Source organism: Natator depressus, chromosome 11 (genome assembly GCF_965152275.1).
Source record: "Natator depressus isolate rNatDep1 chromosome 11, rNatDep2.hap1, whole genome shotgun sequence".
Classification (NCBI taxonomy): domain Eukaryota; kingdom Metazoa; phylum Chordata; order Testudines; family Cheloniidae; genus Natator; species Natator depressus.
Window position 1 is genome coordinate 10207207 of NC_134244.1, and position 24204 is coordinate 10231410.

A 24204-nucleotide genomic window follows, 5' to 3' on the forward strand; every position below is an offset into this window, starting at 1 on the left:
CTGCAACGGACGTTTAAAATTCCAAGGCCAGCTCAGCTTGTTACAAGGGTCTTCCCTCTGAGCGGACCCACTATTGCTGCAACTGTGGCAGATGCTGACAGAGCTATCCCATTCTTGCATCCTTCAACAGAGCCTCTTTAAGAGTACGTCTACACTGTAATAAAAAGACCAACGGCACAACCACGGCTGGCCCAGGACAGCTGACTTGGGCTTGCGGAGCTCAGGCTGCAAAGCTAAAAATGGCTTGGACTGGAGCCCGGGCTCTGAAACCTTGTGGGGGGAGTGTGGTTCTCAGATGTCTACAATGCTATTTTTAGCCCTACAAGCCCAAGTCAATTTGACCTGGGTTCTGAGACTTGGTGTCCTGGTTTTTTATTGCAATGTAAATGTACCCTGGTAGGGCGGTGCACCACAAAGTTCTCCTCTCCCCCCCTTCACAACAGCTTGGCTTGTCTCCACTTCTCTCACACTGCAGGAGAACTGGGTTGCTATCACATCTGCAGCAGTAGGCAACAGCTACTAGGTAGGGGAGCCATCTTGAGCAGCCTCAGTAAAATACTGGGGAGGGGATAGCATGGTGGGTCAAGAGGTACTAGGCCAGGGGATGGAAGGATTGATGGAATGGGAGGGAAGAGTATGTAGTTCGTGGATTTCCTTTTTGGTGGGTACAGGGAGGAGTATAGCTGATGGATTTTTTTTCATGGGGAAGGTGGCGGGTGATTCAGTCAGGGATTTTTCACATATTTTGCTGATCGAGGTGAAATTTTTTTTTGAGGCAACCTATTCCAGCAGCTCATCATCGATAATGACAAATCCACTACCAGTTTCTCCACCTCGTCCAACTTTTCTGTACCAGATAGGCTTGTTCTGTTGTTTAACTGAACCAAGCAGATGCTCCACGGTGTCAGCAAGAGCCCACTCCATAGGGCACTGTGAGAGGCTGATCTGCAGCCACATACATCGCTCTCCCAAAAGAGTGGTTTTATCCATGTTAATCAAACCCCACCTCTGACACTTCTGGATTCTTCTTTAGTTAAAATCATTCAAACTCTCCCTTACAGCAAAATCCCTTAAAATATTTTAATATACTCTCTGAGCTTGGACATTTTACTGACTTTTAACAAGAGCTTGAATATATTATGTTTCCTGTATTCCTGACCTGCTCTTTATTTTCAAAGGTATTTATGTAGAGACAGGATCTTTGTTTATCAAGAATTTATCTGCTTTTACTTCTTATTACTTGGGGCCAATTCCTGAAGTGCTAAATCGGTTTAAAAAGCTGGTTACTCAGGTAAAACCCTCACTGAAATCCATGGGAGTTTTGCCTGCATAAGGGCTGGGTAAGAACAAAGTAAGGAGTTCACGACCTGGCCCCACCTGAAGTCACGGTGTTGTTTGGGATATTATTTTGTTGTTTGTGTTGTAGTGCCCAGGAACCCCAGTCATGGACTGTAGTAGGTGACTTCTGGGTACTCTTCTGGCTCTGTCAATCTGTTTCTTCACTTCCGCAGGCGGGTATTGTAGTTGTAAGAATGCTTGATAGAGATCTTGTAGGTGTTTGTCTCTGTCTGAGGGGTTGGAGCAAATGCGGTTGTATCGCAGAGCTTGGCTGTAGACAATGGATCGTATGGTGTGGTCTGGGTGAAAGCTGGAGGCATGTAGGTAGGAATAGCCGTCAGTAGGTTTCCAGTACCCAAAAGTCACCTACTACAGGACAGGCCCAACAAAGAAAATAACAGAACGCCACTAGCCGTCACCTTCAGCCCCCAACTAAAACCTCTCCAACGCATCATCAAGGATCTACAACCTATCCTGAAGGATGACCCATCACTCTCACAAATCTTGGGAGACAGGCCAGTCCTTGCTCACAGACAGCCCCCCAACCTGAAGCAAATACTCACCGGCAACCACACAACAGAACCACTAACCCAGGAACCTATCCTTGCAACAAAGCCCGTTGCCAATTGTGTCCACATATCTATTCAGGGGACACCATCATAGGGCCTAATCACATTAGCCACACTATCAGAGGCTCGTTCACCTGCACATCTACCAATGTGATATATGCCATCATGTGCCAGCAATGCCCCTCTGCCATGTACATTGGTCAAACTGGACAATCTCTACGTAAAAGAATAAATGGACCCAAATCAGATGTCAAGAATTATAACATTCATAAACCAATTGGAGAACACTTCAATCTCTCTGGTCACTCGATTACAGACCTAAAAATTGCAATATTACAACAAAAAGACTTCAAAAACAGACTCCAACGAGAGACTGCTGAATTGGAATTAATTTGCAAACTTAGGCTTGAATAGAGACTGGGAGTGGATGGGTCATTACACAAAGTAAAACTATTTCCCCATGTTTATTCCCTGCCCCCCCCCCCCCCCCACTGTTCCTCAGACGTTCTTATTAACTGCTGGAAATGGCCCACCTTGATTATCACTACAAAAGGTTTTCTCCCCCTCCCCCCCCCCGCCGCCCTCGCTCTCCTGCTGGTAATAGCTCATCTTAAGTGATCACTGTCCTTACAGTGTGTATGATAACACCCATTTTTTCATGTTGTGTGTATATAAATCTCCTCACTGTATTTTCCACTGAATGCATCCGATGAAGTTAGTTGTAGCTCACGAAAGCTTATGCTCAAATAAATTGGTTAGTCTCTAAGGTGACACAAGTACTCCTTTTATTTTTAAAAACAGCCTCTCAATTTGCCCCTGAAATTTTTCAAATTTGCATGCAATTGTCTGAGCTTGCAATTTTGTGAATTCAGTCACTTGCAGGTTCAAACACTAGCTTTGAGACCTCCAGCTACCTGGATGGTCCTCCAAAGAGTTAGATGTCTCAGTGTTATCATGTGCATCCAAAATATATTGTGGATACAAAATTGGAGGTTGAATTGGGGCTTTATTAGAAATTTAGCCCACAGCCACAAGTCATGTTTAAACTGAAGTCTTTTTTAAAACTAATGCAGTCTTTATACAGCTAGTTAAATTGGGAATAGAATCCTATTCTTCCAGTGATAAGAGATTAAAGAGCACAAAAGTTATAATCAAAGCACATTGTACGAATATATAAGGGCCCAATGTACTAATGAGGGGATATTGCATTAAACTTTGCAAATGAGCATAGAAAATTGCTTATAGCAAACTGATGAAATTAAACATATTGGCCAGAAGGTGGCATTAGACACATTAATTTTATTTGATATTCAAAGCTGCACTCAGCCTACATGCAGTTGCTTTCCTGAATACCCAAGAACACCTTTGTCTTTATTTTTCAATCCTGTATTGTTACAGTATGTAATCCAAAACATTTTGTTCACTCTCCAAGGAGTGGAGATTACTATAAATTACCACAAAATAAATCTGATTGCAAATCCTAAAGTAATTGTATTAATTCCCAGCTGAAAGAGGGAGACTGAGTGGATATCAAAGTCTTTATTATTTAGGAATCTTCTCCATCATTAATAATGGCATCCTTTTAGGTTATTCCTTCCTTCTCTCTCAAACAATAAAGGTCCCAAGCCAGTAACACCATCCTTGTGGCTGAGAAATATTGGATGAGACTGCTCTAAGAGTCTGCTGTGGAATGGATGGAGACACTTCCTCACTACCCCAAGTCACTATCTGTTCTCTGTGTGTGTGTGCGCGAACATATCTCTTCATGGCACGGCGTACTACTGAGCTGACCTAAGACCTTCATTCTTGACAAAGATTAATTTGTAATTAGTTTAAGCTAATTAAAATCATATTATAGAGTCATTATCAAACTGAATCATTCAGACAGAGGTTATAAATTGCAATAGCAGTGCCTGGCACTGTAGATAATGCTATGCTAAATAAACACAGTTTTACTGATATTAAGCAAAAATTAATAATTTAGTATCAAGACCCTTCCCCCCCCCCCCCACTATTGCCGTAAGGAGGGCAAATGGCAAAACCATTCATGTAGTTTTTGGCACTGTTAACAGTCAACATAGTGTAAACCATTAATAGGCTCTGCACACAAAATTACTTTGAAAAGTTCTACGCTTTCTATTTTCAGGAGCACTTTACAAGAATGTGCATTGCTAAATGTAAGAAAATGGGTAACTAATGCAGTAAATGGCTGGAAGTTGAAGCTAGACAAATGCAGACTGGAAATAAGGCATACATTTTTTAACGGTGAGAGTAATTAACCATTGGAACAATTTACCAAGGTTCGTGGTGGATTCTCGAGAAGGAACGCTGGCGGCTCCGGTCAGCACCGCCGACCGGGCCATTAAAAGTCTGGTTGGAGGTGCTGTGGAGCTAAGGCAGGCTAGCCCCTACCTCTCCTGGCTCCACGCTGTGCCCCGGAAGCAGCCAGCTGGTCCAGCTCCTAGGTGGGGTGGAGGGGAGGGCATGGGGCTCCGCAAGCTGCTTCCACCCTGAGGGCCAATGGGAGCTGCAGTGGTGGTGCCCGTGGGCAAGAGCAGTGCGTAGAGCCACCTGCCGCGCTTCTGCCTAGGAGGCAGACCTGCTGGCAGCTTCCGGGGCGCAGCGCGGAGTCAGGGCAGGCAGGAAGCCTGCCTTAACCCCGATGGGCTACTGACCGGGAGCCACCCGAGGTAAACCCAACCCCCAGCCCCCCACAACCTGGAGCCCCCTCCTGCATCCCAAACCCCTCATCTCCACCCCACCCCAGAGCCCCCTCCCACACACTGAACCCCTCTGGCCCACCTCCAGCCTGGAGCCCCCTGCTACATCCCAACCCCCTGCCCCTGCCCGGAGCCCCCTCCCGCACCCTGAAACCCTCATTTCTGGCCCCACCCTGGAGCCTGCACCCCCCAGTTAGAGCCCTCACCCCCTTCCGCACCCCAACTCCCTGCCCCAGCCCAATGAAAGTGTGTGAGGGGGGGAGAGTGAACCACCGAGGGAGGGGGAATGTAGTGAGCGGCAGACAGGGTCTAGGGGAAGGGGCGGGATTGGGTGTGGCCTCAGGGAAGGGAAGAGGCTAGGGTGTTCAGTTTTGTGCGATTAGAAAGTTGGCAACCCTATGTGTGATGCTGTGCAACTCACTTATAGCTTGATTTTCAAAGACTGATTTCTCAGTCCATTGGTTCCCTCATCACTAAAATAGGGTTACTAATGCTCAGACACCCTTGTAAAACGCTACACAATCTTTCAGTGAAGTGCACTATAGATGCAAACATTATCATTATAAATATTCCACTATTAAAGCAAGAAGTTGGGCAAACGTTTCCATGGTGAAGGTTATTCTTCACCATCATCACAAACACGTTTCTTTGTTAGCTCTGCCTACTCATTAATCAAGTACACTTCACACAACATCCAGGTTTCGGAGTAGACAGGCTAGAGCACTGCTCTCGAAAGTTGCAAAACTACCTTTTTAAGAAGAGGATATGTAAGTACTTGCAAGGACTTCTATAAAACTAGGCAGCCTTTTGAGCTAGTCCTCAAAGTGTTGGCAGTTCTCATTTAAAAGTCAGGCAAAACAATAACAGTGAGCAAAGCAAGTTACTGTAGCCAGATAATTGTATTAAATCTCAAGTATACTGGTGGAGGGGAAGGGGAAAGCTGATCTGTCGTCTTTTCCTAGCTTGTGTAAAATAACGTAAAGTCTAAGTGTGGGTGGTACCTGTCCTGGATTGAGTGTAACCACATGGGCCTGGGCTTTCCTGAACTGAGGATAGTGTTTCAGATCAGGGTTGACAACGTTGACTTTGCTGAATATGCTGGATTCCTCATAAGGGATCCTAGTGGGATAAAGGAAAGTGGTGTTGCCAGGTGGGAAAAGGTGCCATCTTTTCCTGAAAGAAGAGAGAAGATAAAAGCTGATTCAGTAAATGCCTGTTATGATGGATGACTGAAGGCAATCACAAGGTTGTCAATAAAACATAAATCTGCCGCCTGTTTGCGTCTCCTACACAGGGAGAACACATGCCGTTCTTACAGGCTGATTCTACTAAAAATGGTTTAAAAAAATTCTGCAGATTTTTAACTAAAAAGGAAGATTTGCAGCTTCTCAGCAATTAGTTTTGCAAGGGGAATAAAATAAAAAGTCTGTAGCTCTTCCATTTGGTTTTGCCTTCCTTCTGCAGAGCACCTGAACAGCCTATGGATGCTCAGGGCAACGCTACCCTACAAAATTAAGTTGACTTAAGTTATGTCGACAGACAACCACTGTAGTAATTTGGTTTTGCATGGTCACACTAACTTCTTCTGTTGGCGGTGCACATCCTAGCCAGGAGCGCTTGCACCGATTTAACTGTCTGCGTGGGGTACAGACAGCCAGAGCCCTGGGCGGCAGGGCTCCGGCTGTCAGCTGGGACAGTCTGAAGGAAGCAACACAGTGTCTACATGCATCCGATGAAGTGGGTTTTAGCCCACGAAAGCTAATGGCCAAATAAATTTGTTACTCTCTAAGGTGCCACAAGTCCTCCTCATTGTTTTTGCTGAAACAGACTAACACGGCTGCCACTCTGAAAAGTGTCTACCCTGACACCGCACCAACCTAACTACATCAACCTAAGTGCTACACCTCTTGAGGAGGTGGAATTAAGTCAGTGTAGCGGGCAACTTACATCGGCAGGAGTAACATTGTAGTGTAGATTCTTACAGAATTAGGTCTCAAAGTGTTCACAACACCTGACGTTTGTCCTATGAACCATGATCTCACGGATGAAGATTAAATTTTCATTAGGTAAATATATTTTGATTCACTAACTGACTGTCTGCAATATCCCCGCTTGCTATAAGTAGAGGGCACTGTACGTATGTGATGTTGATAGTAATAGGAGTACAATTTTGATATTCTACTACATGTTGTTGTCTACATTTCTTATATTCACCTGTTAATCACAAAGTTAACTGTTATTTAATTTACTAATCCATAACAACTTGGTGCTCATCTACCATAGTTAGGAGTATGGTATAAAGACTTAAGTTAGATACATATGTGATTAGCAAGACAAGGTGGGAGAGGTAATATCTTTTATTGGATCAACGTTTATCGGTAAGAGACAAGCTTTTAAGTTACAGAGCTCTTCTTCAGGTGTGGGAAAGATAAGGTGGAACAGATTGTTTAGCATCGGTAGTAAGTACATATTCTAATCTAAAGGGACCATTCAAGGTAGAGACCATTCAAGATGGAGTGGCCCGTTAACACCTTTGCAGTCATAGGTCAAAAAAAAAAGGGGGGGGGGTTAGTGGGTTACAGATTGTTATAATAAACCATAAATCCAGTGTCTCTGTTCAGTCCATGATTTGTAGTATCCAGTAGAGTTATGAATTTAAGCTCCCAGACTTGTCTTTTGAAAGTGTGTTGGTTTTCTTTGAAGAATCTCTTTGTGAAAAGTGTTCACCTACAGGTGATAAAGTATTTTTATTTTTTGTCATTTTCCTGTCTAAGTTCATCTGAGAGTGTAGAGAGTTTCACTCACATGGTTGTTTTTGGGGCATTTAGTGCACTGGATGAGAGACACCGCATGTTGTGATAGGCATTTGTAGGATCCATGGACTTTGAAAGGTGTGTTGTGGGAGGGTGTTGATCATTGTAGCAGTGGAGATACTTCTGCAGGTTTTGCATCTCTGATTATGACAGGGTCTGGTGCAACTTTGGATTAGGATATGTCTATACGTATAGCGCAGCCAATACAGCTGAGCGACTGCAGTGCGTCTGGTGAAGACACGCTACGCCGAAGGAAGAGAGCTCCCCATCGGCCTAAAAAAACCCCAGTGCCTCAGTATTGTCAGCATAACACACCGGGTAAGGGTCATGATGTCTATCGTAGCTAGTCCACATAGTGATAAGAGCCTACTACTGCTCCCACTTAATGGGATCTTAACTCTAGTAGCAGAGGACTATGCTTTAGAGTGTAAAGTCCCACACTTAATTCCTAGCTGTGACCCGTGGTGCAGGTACTCCATCAGCATGCACCATGCTGTGCAGAACAAACGGGAGAGATGGACCATATCCCAAAGAGTTTACAATCTATTTAAATTGCACATGCTGCACTGAAAAAAATGTTGCGTTTGCCAGACCTTGGAGCATCAGTTTATGTATAATATAAATAAATCTTCTTACCAGGTAATTTCTGCATATATTTATCCATATTGCTGAATGGCTAATACATGAGGCAAAGTAAACAGGCCTATAAATAACAATTTATAAGGAGAATACATTATATGATGGAAATAACCGGAGTAGGAGTAATTAAAGTAATAGCCCAAATGGTGAATTTATGAAATGTTTTAAGAGTAGCCATCTAATCAATACAGCAGTGACCCGCACATTTACGGACACCATGGACTGGAAAAACAGAAGGCAGCACTTTGAAGCAAGGTTAAAACAATCTGCGCTGCTCCTCTCACTTCCAGATTCTGGCTGCTTCCCCACTTCTTGTTCCTCTCCTATTTTCATGCCACTTAGCTCTTACATACTTGCCTAGTGAATCTGGTTGTCAGTTCTAAGTCACAGATCTGAACATGAGACATGAAGAAAGCCAAGTGGCACAAAACCAGAAGAGATGGGAACAGAAAAGTAGCCAGAACCAGAGAGATCAGCACAGATGGGAGTACCACAGGTTGCTGACATTTCTTGGTACAGATAATAAAAGCTACTGCTAAGCAGCTGGCACCAGAGAGAATTTTCAGTTTAAATAGTTTACCTATTTCCTAAAACTCAATTACAGTAATATTTTGCACAACCACAACGCCCTGGGAAGGGACAGGAGAGTGACTAGTTTAGAAAGCCATGGGGCTCCAGGCCTGGGTTCTATGCAGGAAGGCAACGGTTATATGAGCAGGACCACAATACAGCAGTATAGCCTGTTAGCCTCTCAAGAAGCCAGTCTGAAACACATAAGAGGAAATGCGTGTTAGCAGCAAAGGGCTAGGGGTAGCTCAGTGGCTGTACTGGGGAGGCAGCACCACTGACTTCAGTGTAAGCCTGTTTTGTTGGTTGTTGTTGTTTGCCAGCCAGTTAAAAAGGCTTTACTGTGTCTCTGCTCTAAAGAGGCAAGGGATCCACAAATTGTCTTAACATGCAGCCTCTTTGAAAAGCTTTATGTTCTTCTTGTTCTGAGAAGGAAAAGGATTTTGTTTCCAGTCTGCTTGAAGGTTTTATGCATATTCTGTCACAGGGAGGAGCAAGCAAACAGAACCAGGGAATTCGCTTTCCCAGAGAGAGGAAGTAATTTTGGGAAGGCAGACAAAGCTGCAGAGCAGACCCAGAATTCTGTCCAACATTCCACGCTGGAGTCTGGAACTCCAAAGTGTATAAACTATAAGGACAGCTGGGGGGCAATTCTGTCATGCAGTAGATCCCCCAAACATGTACTACTGTACCTGGTTAGGACAGCACATAGTATCTCTGAAGTCAGTGGGACTGCTCATGGTAATAAGCACTATGGTGAATAGTATTGTTTGAATTGGGCCTCTTGTGCCTCCCATATGAGGATCTCAAATCTCTTTACAAATATCCATGAAAACACACCTGTGAGCTAAGTATAACTAATGCTGTTTGAAAGATGCAGGACCACTGAGATAAAAGCCTTGCAGCAATGCAGGGCCAGAACTTCTGACTCAGTCTTATGCCTTAGTCACAAGACTATCCTTCCCAAAACACAGTGATTTAATTAATCACATTAAAACCCCACTGGCAAGCTATTCTGCCCACCCCCACTGTACACTGGAATGTCTGACACAAGTATATACAAACTGCTTTGTTCTTGGACAGTTGCTAACTGGGGTTGGGTTTAATAGATTTTTTTTTTTTTTTAAAAGGAAACTAAAGCAAATACTTAAGGGAAAGAAGAATTGCATGGGATTTGCAAACAGGAAGAATGGACAACAAAAAGACAGGCCGCACATTTGAATTTCAAGCCTTGAAGTGTCCCTTTTAACTTTCCTCAGAGCTGGCTGCTACTGTCCTAATGGTTCCCTTTTGAATCAATTCTAACAGGTGATTAGAGGCTTTAGCCTAGAGCAGTGGCTCTCAACCTTTCCAGATTACTGTACCCCTTTCAAGAGTGATTTGTCTTGCATACCTCAAGTTTCATCTTACTTAAAAACTACTTGCTTACAAAATCAGACATAAAAATACAAGTGTCACTGCATACTATTACTGAAAAATTGCTTACCTTCCCAGTTTTATCATACAATTATAAAATCAATTGGAATATAAATATTGTATTTATATTTCAGGGTACAGTATATAGAGTAGTATAAACAAGTCACTGTTTCTATGAAATTTTAGTTTGTACTGACTTTGCTAGTTTGTACTGACTTTTTATGTAGCCTGTTCTAAAACTAAGCACATATCTTGATGAGTTGATGTACTCCTTGGAAGACCTCTGCATCCCTGGTTTAGAACCACTGGCCTAGATTAGTTTATTTCCATATTTTTTTATTGCAAACCACAAAAAAACCAACCAAACCTTCCTAGCCTCTTAACCCCATCCTGCTCAACTCATAACTATTGATGTTTTAAAATATTTATTTATTTTAGATATATAAAATAGGCCCAGTACAAGGCTGGTTTATAGTAAAAGTTCCCTCTGTAAATTCTGTAAATTCCCTCTGTAAATTATAATGACAGTTAAAAAAATATAGGTAAACAAAGACTCTCCTTCCTCAAACATAACAAAATGTAAATTGAAAAGGAGTACTTGTGGCACCTTTTAAGGTGCCACAAGTACTCCTTTTCTTTTTGCGGATACAGACTAACACGGCTGCTACTCTGAAACCTGTCAAAATGTAAATTATGCACCAAACCCTCAAGCCTTTCATCACTTCCAAAAGAAAAACACACTCAGCTGTGCTGGATCACTGAAGGCTTCAGAAAATTAAAATGTTTGAAGAGTTAACAATTAAAATACCCAAAGGCTGGTTTATAGTAAAAGTTCCCTCTGTAAATTCTGCACAAACATAAATATTTATGGTTACCTTCCTTGTATCTGTAGTACTAAATTGCAGCCATAGGAATCCAAATGACAAGGAGTGTTTGCTCCTGCTGAGCCAATCCACAACGTGCTCTCCTTTCCATTTCTTCCAGGGAAACCAAAATCAGACCACATTATATCCTGTTGCAGAGACAAAGTTATTGATAGGTTTCAGAGTAACAGCCGTGTTAGTCTGTATTCGCAAAAAGAAAAGGAGTACTTGTGGCACCTTAGAGACTAACCAATTTATTTGAGCATAAGCTTTCGTGAGCTACAGCTCACTTCATGTGAGCGAAGACATCTTATCATTCTTCAACTTCTGTCACCCTGTCCTCTTATGTTTCTCTTCTCATTACCTCTCTGATCACTTTCCTTTTCATCTTTTTCTGTTCCTCCTATATTCCCCTCCATATAGGGATCCCACAAGGGATCCCATCCATGGCCTGCTCCTCTTCTCCCTCTAAATCTTATCCTTGGATGACCTCCTGTGCCCTGATTGTCTATGCAGAAGATTCTGAAATCTACCTCTCCATTCCTGCCCTGTCCCTATATCTAAAGGTCTCTCCAACAATAAGCTGAGTTTCTTATTTTTCTTCCTAAACCCTCATCATCCTCCTGTCTCCTGAGCCGATGGTAGAGGAATGAATTCCTGGTTGAAAAATGTCAATCTAAAATTTCAACAAAAGAAACAAACAACATTTTCATAAAATCTTCACTGTTTTTTCAACCCGTTCCATGATCTGTGTGGCACCTCTGACTCCTCTCTCTTTCTTCTTACACGTCTTGTCACTACCACCACAATTTCCAAAACATTCAGCCCTTCCTCTTTCTCCACTTGAGTGGCTAAAGTTTTTGTATCCTCTGTCCTCGATGTCTGAAAATTTCTCCTCCTTTTGTATAATGGGGTTTTGTATAATAGTCCTGCTCCTGCCTTTGCAGCCGGGGAAGCATCCTGGACAGCTAACTCGATGCAGTTCTGCTGTAAAGGGAGATGGGGAAGGACAAAAGCATAACTGTTATGGAGGAGGGCGGCAGAGGAATCCACCAGCGTTTGGATCCTCCCATCCTCCTTTCTTTGGTGCAAAAGGCATATGAGGATACATAGCGTGGTAGTGACCCATAATGCATGAGCTTGGGTGGTTTTCCCTTGAATGGTTCTCCCTAGTTTGGGGTAAGGGATTCCCATCTACACCCCCAGACCAGAGCACACCCTAAATAGTCTGGCTAGCTGCTGGGCAGGGGATTTGTCTATTAGAAAATATTTAACCTGAGGCAGGCAATATTGTCTAATGGATAGAGTCCTAAACTGAGACTTAGATGATCTGAGTTCTATTCCTAGTTCTGCCACTGGCCTGTTGGATGGCATTGAGCAAGTCTGAGCTGCAGTTTCCCCATCTGTAAAATGGGGATAATGATACCTCCTTTGTAAAGTACTTTGAGATCTATAGATGAAAAGCAATATAGCTAGATAATTATTATTACTGCCATGAATCCATATTCTGGAATCTTTCAAAACAAATGAGGTACTGTTAGAGACATCCTGATTTTAAAAATATAATTAAAAAAATACAATAGCCTAATAAACATTTGTCGAAATCAAAAAGGAAAAATTGCTCATAGAGCTTTCCACAGACGTAAAATTTAAAATCCAGTATAATTATTTCAGTGATAAAGTTAAGCGTAATATCTCTACACTTTAATCTCACACCTAAATAGTTTTTGTATTTTTTTACAATTTAAATGGAAAGATAGTGCATACAATCAATATTCGATTTAAAAGAACTCTTTGAAAATGCTGCAGCCATAGTAAATACTTGAAGCGATTGTGGGTAAAATAGTTTTTAAACAATGAGCTGAAAAGAAATTGGTAGGATTACTGAAATCTTGGCACAATGGGCTTCTTTTTTACAATAAAAAAGCTACAGAAAGAAGAAATGCACTCAAAGAGGTGTTCCAACCAGAACAGATGGCACATTACGTGTGAATTACATTTATTTCATTTTCTGCTTATAATGAAGTTAATCTGTATCTGTATATCACTTTAAAAGGTCTCATTTCTATTTAAACTTCATGCATATATCTTGCTGCTGATTTATATCTCAAATGCTGTAATAAAATATCAACTGAACAAAAAAATGTAAGATGCTAGATACTGCTCATAGATTAGAATAATGGAATCATTACCTTAACCCACACAACTGTAAATGATAAACAGTGCAATCTAAATTTCAAACAACTTCTAAATGGCCCTATTAATCACTATAAATAACAATGTAGTTAGCTTTCTTTTCCCCTTCAAGTCACCTTAGGTAAATCTAAATAAAATCTAAATGAAAAAGGTGTTAACATCAAATTCATAGGAGAACAGGGGAGAATTACTACAAATAATACTTTTGGGTGGCACAAAAGTGCAGTAGTGCTTGGCAATTTCTGCCAGTCTGTAGTGGACTGCAGGCTTTCACTTCCATGCCAGTACAATCAGCATATGATAAGTAGATAAGATTCTTAAAGTCCTAAGTATGTACTTGTGTGGGTGGAATGGCAGTTGCTTCCCTCAAGAAAATTTCTTATTGACCCACTGAAATAGCAGTTTAGGTAGATGATCTGCATGTGGTTATTTTATGTAATTCTCCCAATCTTGTGCCATAAACTAAGGGTCCATCGGGGCAGGAATATACAGGGCCAAAATTCGAGGCAGTCATGTAGAGAAGTGGTTCTCAAAGCCGGTCCGCCGCTTGTTCAGGGAAAACCCCTGGCGCACCGGACCGGTTTGTTTACCTGCCGCGTCTGCAGGTTCCGCCGATCCCGGCTACCACTGGTTGTGGTTCGCCGCTCCAGGCCAATGGGGGCTGCGGGAAGCGGTGCGGGCCAAGGGACGTGCTGGCTGCCCTTCCCGCAGCCCCCACTGGCCTGGAGCGGCGAACCGCAGCCAGTGGGAGCCGTGATCAGCCAAACCTGCAGACGCGGCAGGTAAACAAACCGGTCTGGCGCGCCAGGGGTTTTCCCTGAACAAGCGGCGACCTGCTTTGCGAACCACTGATGTAGAGTCTGGGCAAGCCTGAAATGGTGCTGGAGCTTCAAATCTTGTTTACCCAGAGAGAATTCCCCTCATGAATCATGCTGACATTTGCAGAGAGTAAACACCCCAACATTTAGAGTTCAACTCGTACTGTATTATTTATTAAGCACTGGCAATGTGTTTGACATGCTGTAGAAGAGAGTGCAAGGCAGAGAGGGCCTGGAGAAAACTTGCAATGTGTCCCAAAACTTTGGCGTGGATGCGTGCTCATCCTTTCAAGAATGGGCTACTCTCGTGTATTTTAGCACTTTCATGAATAGTAAGGGCATAATCCTGCAAACACTTGTGCACTGGTCTTCAAGAGGAGTACTTGTGGCACCTTAGAGACTAACCAATCTATTTGAGCATAAGCTTTCGTGAGCTACAGCTCACTTCATCGGATGCTGTAGCTCACAAAAGCTTATGCTCAAATAAATTGGTTAGTTTCTAAGGCGCCACAAGTACTCCTTTTCTTTTTGCGAATACATACTAACACGGCTGTTACTCTGAAAACTGGTCTTCAAGAATTACTTAATGAGGAACTGTGTGCCTCCTGAGTCAGTATGCAGCTGAACAAAATGGCAGTGAAACTGTATTATGGTCTTGAAGCTGCAACTGGATCTGTGTAGATGGGATCTTTGGGCCAGTGGAGCTCTACTGAAGTTAACAGAGCTGCACACAGATGTAATGGTCTTCCTGCATTGATCCAACTGCAGCATCAGGGCCTCGGTCGGTAAACTATCATGCATGCCAATTGTTTCTCATATTAGTGGAATAATCAAACCTCATACTCACATCTTAAATAAAGAAAGCAGTGGAGGTTTTAAGCTGTACAGGTCACATAAACGGCAATTTAAGGGCCTAATCCAAAGCCCACAAAAGTCAGTGGAAAGCCAGACACCCATTATCTTCAGTGGTGTCTAGATCAGACCCAAAATTATGTGTGGTTGGGTGGGAGGAAGAAGTTACAGCTGCTTTAGACAATTTGTTTTGTAACTCCGATAGTGCTGTGCTTTTAAATGTATGTCAAGAGTTCCCCAAGCTTGAGATGCGTGCTCTTTGGTGTAATATTTTTGTTAGACTGAAATCAAAATAAATAAGTAGCCAATAAAACTGAAAAATTGGTCAAAGGAATAGAGAAGTGAAAAGGTAGACAGATTTAAAAAACTATAATAAATCACTTACAATAATTAACCAACACCTTTAGGACATTTTCCTGCATAGTTCTGAGTTGAAGGTAAAGTTAACGGTTTACCTTGAAAATTTCCGTCTTGTCTTCAAATATCATAGCAATATATTTATAGTCAGCATAAGTCCAATATTTGGAGAAATCATAGCAACTGAATGGTCTAGAGACACAAGTAGGCTGTCCACAAGTCCAGGCCAAAAACTCTTCAAGTGTAGCTTCCACATAACTGCACTTGGTTTCAAATTGAGGAGCTGGAGCAATATAAGAGAAGATAACATTACATGCATATTGAACACAGAGCTATAAAAATGGAGATAGGGTGAAGCACTTTAGTAGACGAAACAATAACTTCATCTCAGCTCGGCCCACTGATTAAATGCAATAAAAAATCCAAAGTGAAATTAGCTCAGTTGCCTCAGCCCAACACAACTGAAAATAGACCACATCACCAAGCTCATAACTAATTTAACACAATTGACAGTCAGTCTGTCCTTTAATTGGTCTCTCTCTTTAAAGGTTCTCTCTCTCACACGTTCCCCCCCCCTTCCCTTTATTGAGGCTTCTTTGATTTATGAAGCTGGACTCTAACTTTTCTCCTCTCATCTAAGGGAATAACTAAATCAGCATCATTTTACAGAAGCAGCAAATAGTGGATCCCTACACATGTCCAATAACGCACCTGAAAGGCTGTCATTATTTTTCAGCACTTATGGATAAAGCATCTTGCCAGCCATAAAAGATTCACTAGGACCATTACCCCAATTGAAGGAAGCATTCTTTCCTCAGGAATATACACACAGGATAGGTAATTTTTATGTATTAAAAAAAAAAAAAAAAAAAGGATTTAAAGTACTTCCACAAATGGGAATCAGCTCGCAAGGCTGAATTCACTGAAGCTGACAGAATGGCTGTTTGGAAATTCAGTGAAAAACGCTCTGTATCTAACTCTGTTTGGGAAATATTTTTAAAACTTTGTTCAGGACATAAAGTACAGCCACAAAGATCTATGCTATAAATGCCTTGGAGCCTTCATTGTGCTAGGCGAAAAGGGATCATTAGTCCGCATGTGGAGGGCTTCTGGCAAAAGGTTTGAATTTTGATTCAAAATAGCGCACAAATACACCCATCCCTCTGCCCAAAATCCTATTGTGTTGATCTGCATGTGCAGAGAACAGTGGCAAGAGGAAAAGTACCACAACAGAAGCAACCAAAATAAATAAGTGGATCAAGTCTAATTATTACAGACAATCCATATGGCCAAGTCAGTAAAGATTTGCGATTCGTGGGGGATAATCAGCTGAACTTGAGCTCCTAGCATGATGCTGTGGCCAAAAGGGTTAAAGCAATCCTTGGATGCATAAACAGGGGGATCTTGAGTAGGAGTTCGGGAAGTTATTATATCTCTGTATTTGGCTCTGGCCTGACCGCTGCTGGAATACTATGTCCAGTTCTGGGGTCCACAATTCAAGAAGGATTTTTATAAATTGGAGAGGGTTCAGAGGAGAGCCATGAGAATGATTAAATAAGAAAACATACCTTATAATGATAGATTCAGGGACCACAATTTATGTCACTTAAGAAAGAGAAGGTTAAGGGGGTGACTTGATTACATTCTTTAAGCTACATGGGTAACAAACCTTTAATAATGGGGTCTTCAATCTAACAGAGGGATAACATGAGTCAATGGCTGGAAGTTGAAGCTAGACAAATTCAGATAGGAAATAAGGTTTCATTTTTTAACAGTGAGAGCAGTTAACCACTGGAACAACTTATCAAGGGTTGTGGTGGATTCCCCATCACTGATAATTTTAAAATCATGATCGGATATTTTCCCAAAAGATCTGCTGTAGGAATTGATTTGGGGAAGTTCTATGGCCTGTGTTATACAGGAGGTCAGACTAGATGCCCACAGTGGTCCCTTCTGGCTTTGGAATGTATTAATAAAAAGCTGCTGAAGAGGATGTTATCCAATCCCAAATCTGGGGTAGGCTGCAGTGCAGCTGTGCTATGGCTGCTTTTCCAGCCTTTAGTTTGAAATAATGTCCACAGTACCGCCAGGCCTTGTACACTGGGATTCCTAGCCAATGGATTCATGTAACAGTGGAGTCAGAGGCCCTGAACTCTTTCCTTCACACAAATGTATTCAGAGCAGATATGGAAGCCACCTCCCCACTGCACAGGTCCCCTTGCACAGCTACTCTGCCTTCAAACATGTGCCCTGTACTAGGGGTATGATGGCAGTCCCCCGGCACAAAAGCCTTTGAGTGGGCTCTGTGCTAATGGGTGAATTTCCCCCTTTGGGTGGGATTTTGCAAAGCTCCCAACGTTGGCTCTCTCTGCTCCCACTGAAGTCAATGGCAGATTTTTATCATTGACTTCAACAGGAGCAGAGTTAGGCCAATGCTGAGCATGTCTGAAAATGCTTAGCAAGTAGGATGGGGAAAAAAATAGAACCCAGGGGTTGGAACAACTGTGTGAGTCTCTTAAATCACCAGCATCACCAGTTCTGTTACCATAAAGCTTGGCACCATTACAGACAGAGCATTTTAAGTCTTCACTGCACAGAAGAATCATCATGAACACTGGTTTTACTATCATTGCCCTCGTGTCCCAGGAAGATTCTGGTACACTATTTCAGGTCAAGGTCAAGTAACATGGGAAGGCGTACGTTGCTATACCATAGTGCTCATCACCTTTGGCTTATCAGAGACCTTCATTTCCCATCACAGCTAGTCCTGCCAGCTTCAGATATACTCATCCAGACTGTAAAATGAAAGATTACATACTGTACTATAACCATTATTGATGGAAAAAATTACTACAGGCTGCCTGAATGGCAATGAAACAGCAGTAATTTAACCTTGGACAACTTGCACGCAGCTGCTTAATAAGGGAATCCTTTTATTCTTGCACAATAGTAAGAGCTCTGGGGAAATTCCTCATTGCTCTGATTTTTGTTATCATGGCAATTCCCATACAGTCTCATACATTTGTTCTGATTTCCTTTGGGCAGGTGAACAGCTCTCGTAGGGCTTGTCTATACTACTACTTAAATCAATGCAACTTATATCACTCTGGGGTGTGAAAAAGCCACCCCCCCCCCGAGCATCGTAAGTTAGATCGACTTAAAGCAGCGTCTACACTGAGCTGTCAGCAGGAGATGCTCTCCCACCAACATAGCTTCCGCCTCTCATTGAGGTGGAGTAATTGAGCTGGTGGGAGAGTGCTGTCCCGTTGGCACAGAGTGTCTTCATCAGATGCGCTCCAGCGGTAGTGAAGACAAGCCCTTACAAACTTTCACTATCACCCTGTCATTTTCCACTGTAGTAGTGTTGGTAGCAGCTCTCCGTCCAGCTTATTTTCAAGTTTATTAGCTACGAATGTCAGATAAGCTTAGTATTTAGCAATATATAACTTGGCTTGGTGCGATATAAGGGCTTCCTCCAGGAATCACTTTTCCCTGCACAAGAACTGCATTGAAGACACAAACTCCCCTGCCCCATCTTAAAATCTTATTTCTGATTCATCCTATGTGTTGCAGGCGAATGCTGCCTCCAAATATCCAGTCATTAATGCAGTGTACATCATTTTGCTAAAGGATGGGCTGATGTAAAAATTACATAAAAGGTATCAGAACTATTGAAGGCAGCTCAATATCTGAATTATTTTGATGAGAACAAAGAGTGCTCATGACACTGCCTGTTTATGAGATAAGACAGAAGCAACTATTTTAAAGTGAAGAAATAAGGGTATTTCTAACTTTCCATGTATTTCACACAAAGCTTTATTTGAAAAATTCCAATTATGAACAGTAAGTCCTTCAGACCGTTGAAGACTGTTGCTTCTAGGCTGTAACTTCCTCAGGACAGGGATCTTGGTTTAATTTAGGTTTGGTTCAGCATCTATCGCACTGTGGATAATGAATAATAAACAACAACAAAAACAAGTATTTAGAAAGTCTAGAAAAATGCAGAAGTCTACAGCAGCATGCATGCAATTGTCAGTGATCAGAATTGGAAAGCAAGAATACGAACAGGCTTATGACTATTTAGTGACTGAAGACTGAAGAATTTTTAAAATGAGATAATTCTTAGACTAAACCAAACAACTCTAAACTGGGCTAGCAGTGCTGTACATTGACGATATCTGAGTTTGATGCCTGTCACTGATCTCTCGTTCCCTGCACTAGTGCTGTGAACTCAAACTTGTTAATAAGATGGAGTAGTTTGTGCAGAACATCATCTCACCTACCTGCTTAAGCACTGGCATTAACAGATGGCTGAGAGGGGAGATAAGTCTTCAAATATGTAAAAGGCTGTGATAAAGAGGTTAGTGATCAATTGTTCTCCATGTTCATTGAGGGTAGTACAAGAAGTAATTGTTGTAATTTGTAGTAAGGGACATTTAGGTTAAATATTAGGAAAAACTTCCTAATTATAAGGATAGTTAAGCACTGAAATAGGATTACCTAAGGAGGTTATACAAACCCTGTCACTGTAGGGTTTTAAGAACCGGTTAGACAAATACCTAGCAGGGATGGTCTAGGTACATTTAATCCTGATTCAGTGAAAAGGGGTGGACTTGAAGACCTCTTGTGGTCTCTTCCTGCCCTACATTTCTCTGACTGTATGATGCTAATTGCTGTTCCATCCAGAAGGATGGTGTCTGCAATGCCGGGCCTCTAAGTAGAAGTATGGAAAATGCAGTACCTGAAGGCTCCAATAAAGATACATGGCTCCACCTTTTTATTTATTTTGATTTATGTTAAAAAAAAAAAACCACAAAAAAACAAAAGCCACCCTACAAAACATCCATCCACACTTCTAGGGACCTTAAGTATTTAAAAATAACAATCCATGCAGAGAATAACTACTTAACAGTATAACAAAGCACACACACACTCACATAGAAGGATGTGGAAAAATTGGAAAGCGTCCAGCGGAGGGCAACAAAAATGATTAGGGGACTGGAACACATGACTTATGAGGAGAGGCTGAGGGAACTGGGATTGTTTAGTCTGCAGAAGAGAAGAATGAGGCGGGATTTGATAGCTGCTTTCAACTACCTGAAACGGGGTTCCAAAGAGGATGGATCTAGATTGTCCTCAGTGGCAGCAGATGACAGAACAAGGAGTAATGGTCTCAAGTTGCAGTGGGGGAGGTTTATGTTGGATATCAGGAAAAACTTTTTCACTAGGAGGGTGGTGAAGCACTGGAATGCATTACCTAGGGAGGTGGTGGAATCTCATAGAATCATAGAGTATCAGGGTCGGAAGGGACCACAGGAGGTCATCTAGTCCAGCCCCCTGCTCAAAGCAGGACCAATCCCCAATTTTTGCCCCAGATCACTAAATGGCCACCTCAAGGATTGAACTCACAACCCTGGGTTTAGCAGGCCAATGCTCAAACCACTGAGCTTTCCCTCCCCCCAATGAAGCAAACACTGGAAAAGACTCAATCTCAATCTCCTTCCTTAGATATTTTTAAGGTCAGGCTTGACAAAGCCCTGGTTGGGATGATTTAGTTGGGGATTGGTCCTGCTTTGAGCAAGGGGTTGGACTAGATGACCTCCTGAGGTCCCTTCCAACCCTGATATTCTATGATTCTATACCAAAATTAAATTAAATAGCCAGGGTTGTAAACATCCAAAGAGTAGACCACCACATCCGGCATCCCATTACCACCCAAGCCCTCAGCCTTCCCCCAGCGCCTTAGCAGATGGTGTCATGGTTACAGGGCATGATGCATTTCAGTTCCCTTCGCAGGCCCTCTTGACTGCACCTCTCAGCTGACAGGCTTGGCTTTCGCCTCTTTTGAGGCTGGAACCCCACAATTCAACTACTTTTGGACTGGATCTATGTGTTGCGGCTCCCTGTTTCCCAACTGTGTAATACAATAGGGCCGGCTCTATTTGGTGCCTACAAGAAAACTTTTCTCTAGGAGTCTATGGCCCACAGTTGATTAACGGGACCCCAAACCAGCTTCTTCTCCTATTGTTTATTCATCCAAAGGTATTGTAGCAAGCAGAGAAAAGGGTCAAAACAATGAAAGTCTATATGCATTTTGTCTCACCTAAACTTTATCCTTTCCTTGCAAGTTTTGCTAAGCTCCCCTCAGTCCAGCTATCTCCATCTCTGGGCTGGGAGAGAGAGAGACTGTGCAGCTAGTTTGGGTATGTCTATACATGCTGCAACCACATCTCCTGATTGCAGCGCAAGCATATCCTGTCAGAAACTAACCTTCAGCAGCTGCTACCTGCTCCCCCCACCTTCCTCTAGGCCAGTGGTTCCCAAACTTTAACAGCCAGCGAACTCCTTTCACTAAATTGTGAAATCTCATGAACCCCCTCCTAAAAATGAATATTTCCAGGGATTTAAGTTTAAATTTCCTCCGCACGGCTCCTGCTGCTGGACCCCATTGACCGCCCTGGTCAACTGAGCTCCACTGAGCTCAGGCTGCAGGTCCCGCTGGCAGCTGGGGCTCGGGCTGCCAGCCCCAACTGCCCGGCCCCGCTCTTCCTGGGGCTTGGGTTGCCAGCCTCGGGTGGAGTGCTGGGGTTCGGGCTGCTGGCTCCCCCGCTGACGGGGCAGGGCTCGGGCTGCCAGCCCGAACTGCCCTGCCCCACTCTCCCAGGGTCCTCTGGTTGCCATTAGTGAAATTTTCCTGGCGAACCCCCGTAATGTTCTGCGAACCCCCAGGGGTTCGCAAACCCCCAGGGGTTCGCAAACCCCCAGGGGTTCGCAAACCCCCAGGGGTTCGCAAACCCCCAGGGGTTCGCAAACCCCCAGGGGTTCGCAAACCCCAGTTTGGGAACCACTGCTCTAGGCAGCGGGCTTTGGCGGTTTAATGTCCCTTTGATCCTAAACTCTGGCCTTGAGAAAATAAAGCTGTTAATCTGGCTAGAGCTAGGCAGGTAGGCATTTCCTGATCAATAATCTCTCGAGCACCCTTGGTATTCTCTCTGGATGAATCTTTGTCATTGTTTTTATTCCCTGCTTGACTTTTCCTAACAGCCTTCTTTGATATAACTTTGTGTAGTCAGACAGAATAAGATCAGCAGGTAAGCTGAGGCACCTATCGTATTCATACATACAATACAGATATCTTGCTTGTTCTCCACATCTGGCCTGTGGAATATACATTGAAGATCAGTTGGCTACTGGCTAACAGGAAAAGCAAGTGCAGAGCCAGGCACTTGCCAGCAGCTCCCTTTCCTTTATGCTGAATTAGTTTCAGTTTGAGGGCTTCCACAAGCTACAGCTTGACTGTGTTAGAAAGTAATAGGTGGTCTCTCAGGTAGGCAGGTCCCAGGCCACTTAGGGCTTTACAGATCAAAATCACCATCTTAAACTCCTGCCAGAAACCAATAGGCAGCTAGTGCAGTTTAGAGTGATAATACTGTTGGCTTGCAACAAAATCCCCCTTTAAACAAGCAATTTGTCTCACTTTGAACCAGCTTCTGAATGGATGTCAGGTGTAACCCCAGGTTGAGCACATACCAATAGTCTAATCTTGAGGCAATGAACATAGACAATATCTATATCCGAAATGAATGTTTGCAACCTCCTAGCCAGGCCTGGATGGAACAAGCCATCCTGGCTGTTATGCTGACCATGGCTAGAATCATCTAACACCCTTAAATTGTAAACTCAGGTGACTAATGGCAGGTGAACACACTCAATCAGAGGGGCCAATATAATTTTTGCTATATCCTCCAGTTCCTCCCTAGAATCTATCGTACCATCAGCACCTCATTTTTGTCTGGACAAGTGATCCTGGATCTGGATAACAGTGATAGGAAAGAAAGGGCCAAGCACACCCCTCAGAAAAACAATGTTAATGCACAAGACAGCAAACAACCTACTTATTTCTAGCAATAATACACACAAATATATTACTTTAGACTCTTAGGTGGCTTATCTAACAAATTCTTAAAATGTAATGCTTTCTGTTACAAGATCCTCACTTAGCTACAGTACAACCCCAGAGGGCTCTACTCATTTTCTTAAAGACATTTGCAACCTCTATTAGCATTTAATGGTGTGATCCTGAAGACAAAACTGATTTCCTAGAGACCAGCTGTCTCCAGGGATCAGCAATGAAGGGCCAGACATAGGAGGACTTTTATCTTAAAATATGAAAACGATAACTGTTTTGAATCCATTATGACTGAAAGTCATTGTTATATGAGGACTCTTATCAAGTAAGTTGGTGTCAGTCCAATTCTTGACAGGTGTTCACAACTGGAACTCTAGTTACCAACGTCAAGAAAAATGCCTAAGATTCGACAGACACTGAGACTAAATTACCCTTTCATTCCTATTAGTGTTTCCTCCATGTTAAGGTGGAAGTACATTACCAGAGCATTGTGGAGAGCTTAATGGCCATTACCTGTATTGTGCTAGTTCCATTGGTATCAATATGGTACCATCTGTGAAATGGCTATGATAACAATAATGGCTGCTTATATAGCACTTTTTATCAAAAGATCTTAAAGAGCTTTACAAATGAAGTCAGTGTCATTATCCCCATTTTACACACGGGGAAACTGAGGCACAGGGGAATGACGTGCTGAAGGTCACCCAGCAGGTGGGTGGCATAGCCAGGAATAGACTAATACCCAGGTCTCCTATCAGTCCAATGCTCTCACCACGAGTCTACATGTCAAAGGGGTGAAGTGAAGATTAATTCTTGTTTGTAAAGTGCTTTGAAAACATAAAATGCTAAGTAGTACATATCTGACAGTTCTTGTATTCTACAATAACCCAACATATACTTTGTCAATTCCATGGCTGTTAGTATCTCATTATACTTGTTACATACGTTTATCTTCCTGGTCTTGCTTTGACTCATTAAATAAATAAATAAATCTTCCTATTTAGTTAGCTAGTGTGTGTGACACTGCCCTCTACTGGATAGACTCAGAGCTGTTTAATAATGTCCTGTCTGGACCCGAATGTAACCACAGACAGTAGCCTCTAAAAGGCTGCTTCATTCCACCCCTCCTCCACACACAGGGATAGAG

General features: G+C 42.7%; 1 protein-coding gene across 3 annotated transcripts in view; it reads right to left on the bottom strand.

Annotated features, from left to right (window-relative positions):
* The window catches only part of HSPBAP1 (HSPB1 associated protein 1), a 57174-nt gene that overhangs the window by 11545 nt on the left and 21425 nt on the right, over window positions 1-24204 (bottom strand). For all 3 annotated transcript variants that reach the window (XM_074966780.1, XM_074966778.1, XM_074966779.1), the window contains 3 exons: window positions 15247-15431; window positions 10938-11074; window positions 5629-5800 (listed from right to left, as the gene is read on the bottom strand). In XM_074966780.1, the coding sequence (XP_074822881.1) occupies window positions 5629-5800; window positions 10938-11074; window positions 15247-15431 (494 nt within the window). The remainder of the gene's footprint in view (window positions 1-5628; window positions 5801-10937; window positions 11075-15246; window positions 15432-24204) is intronic.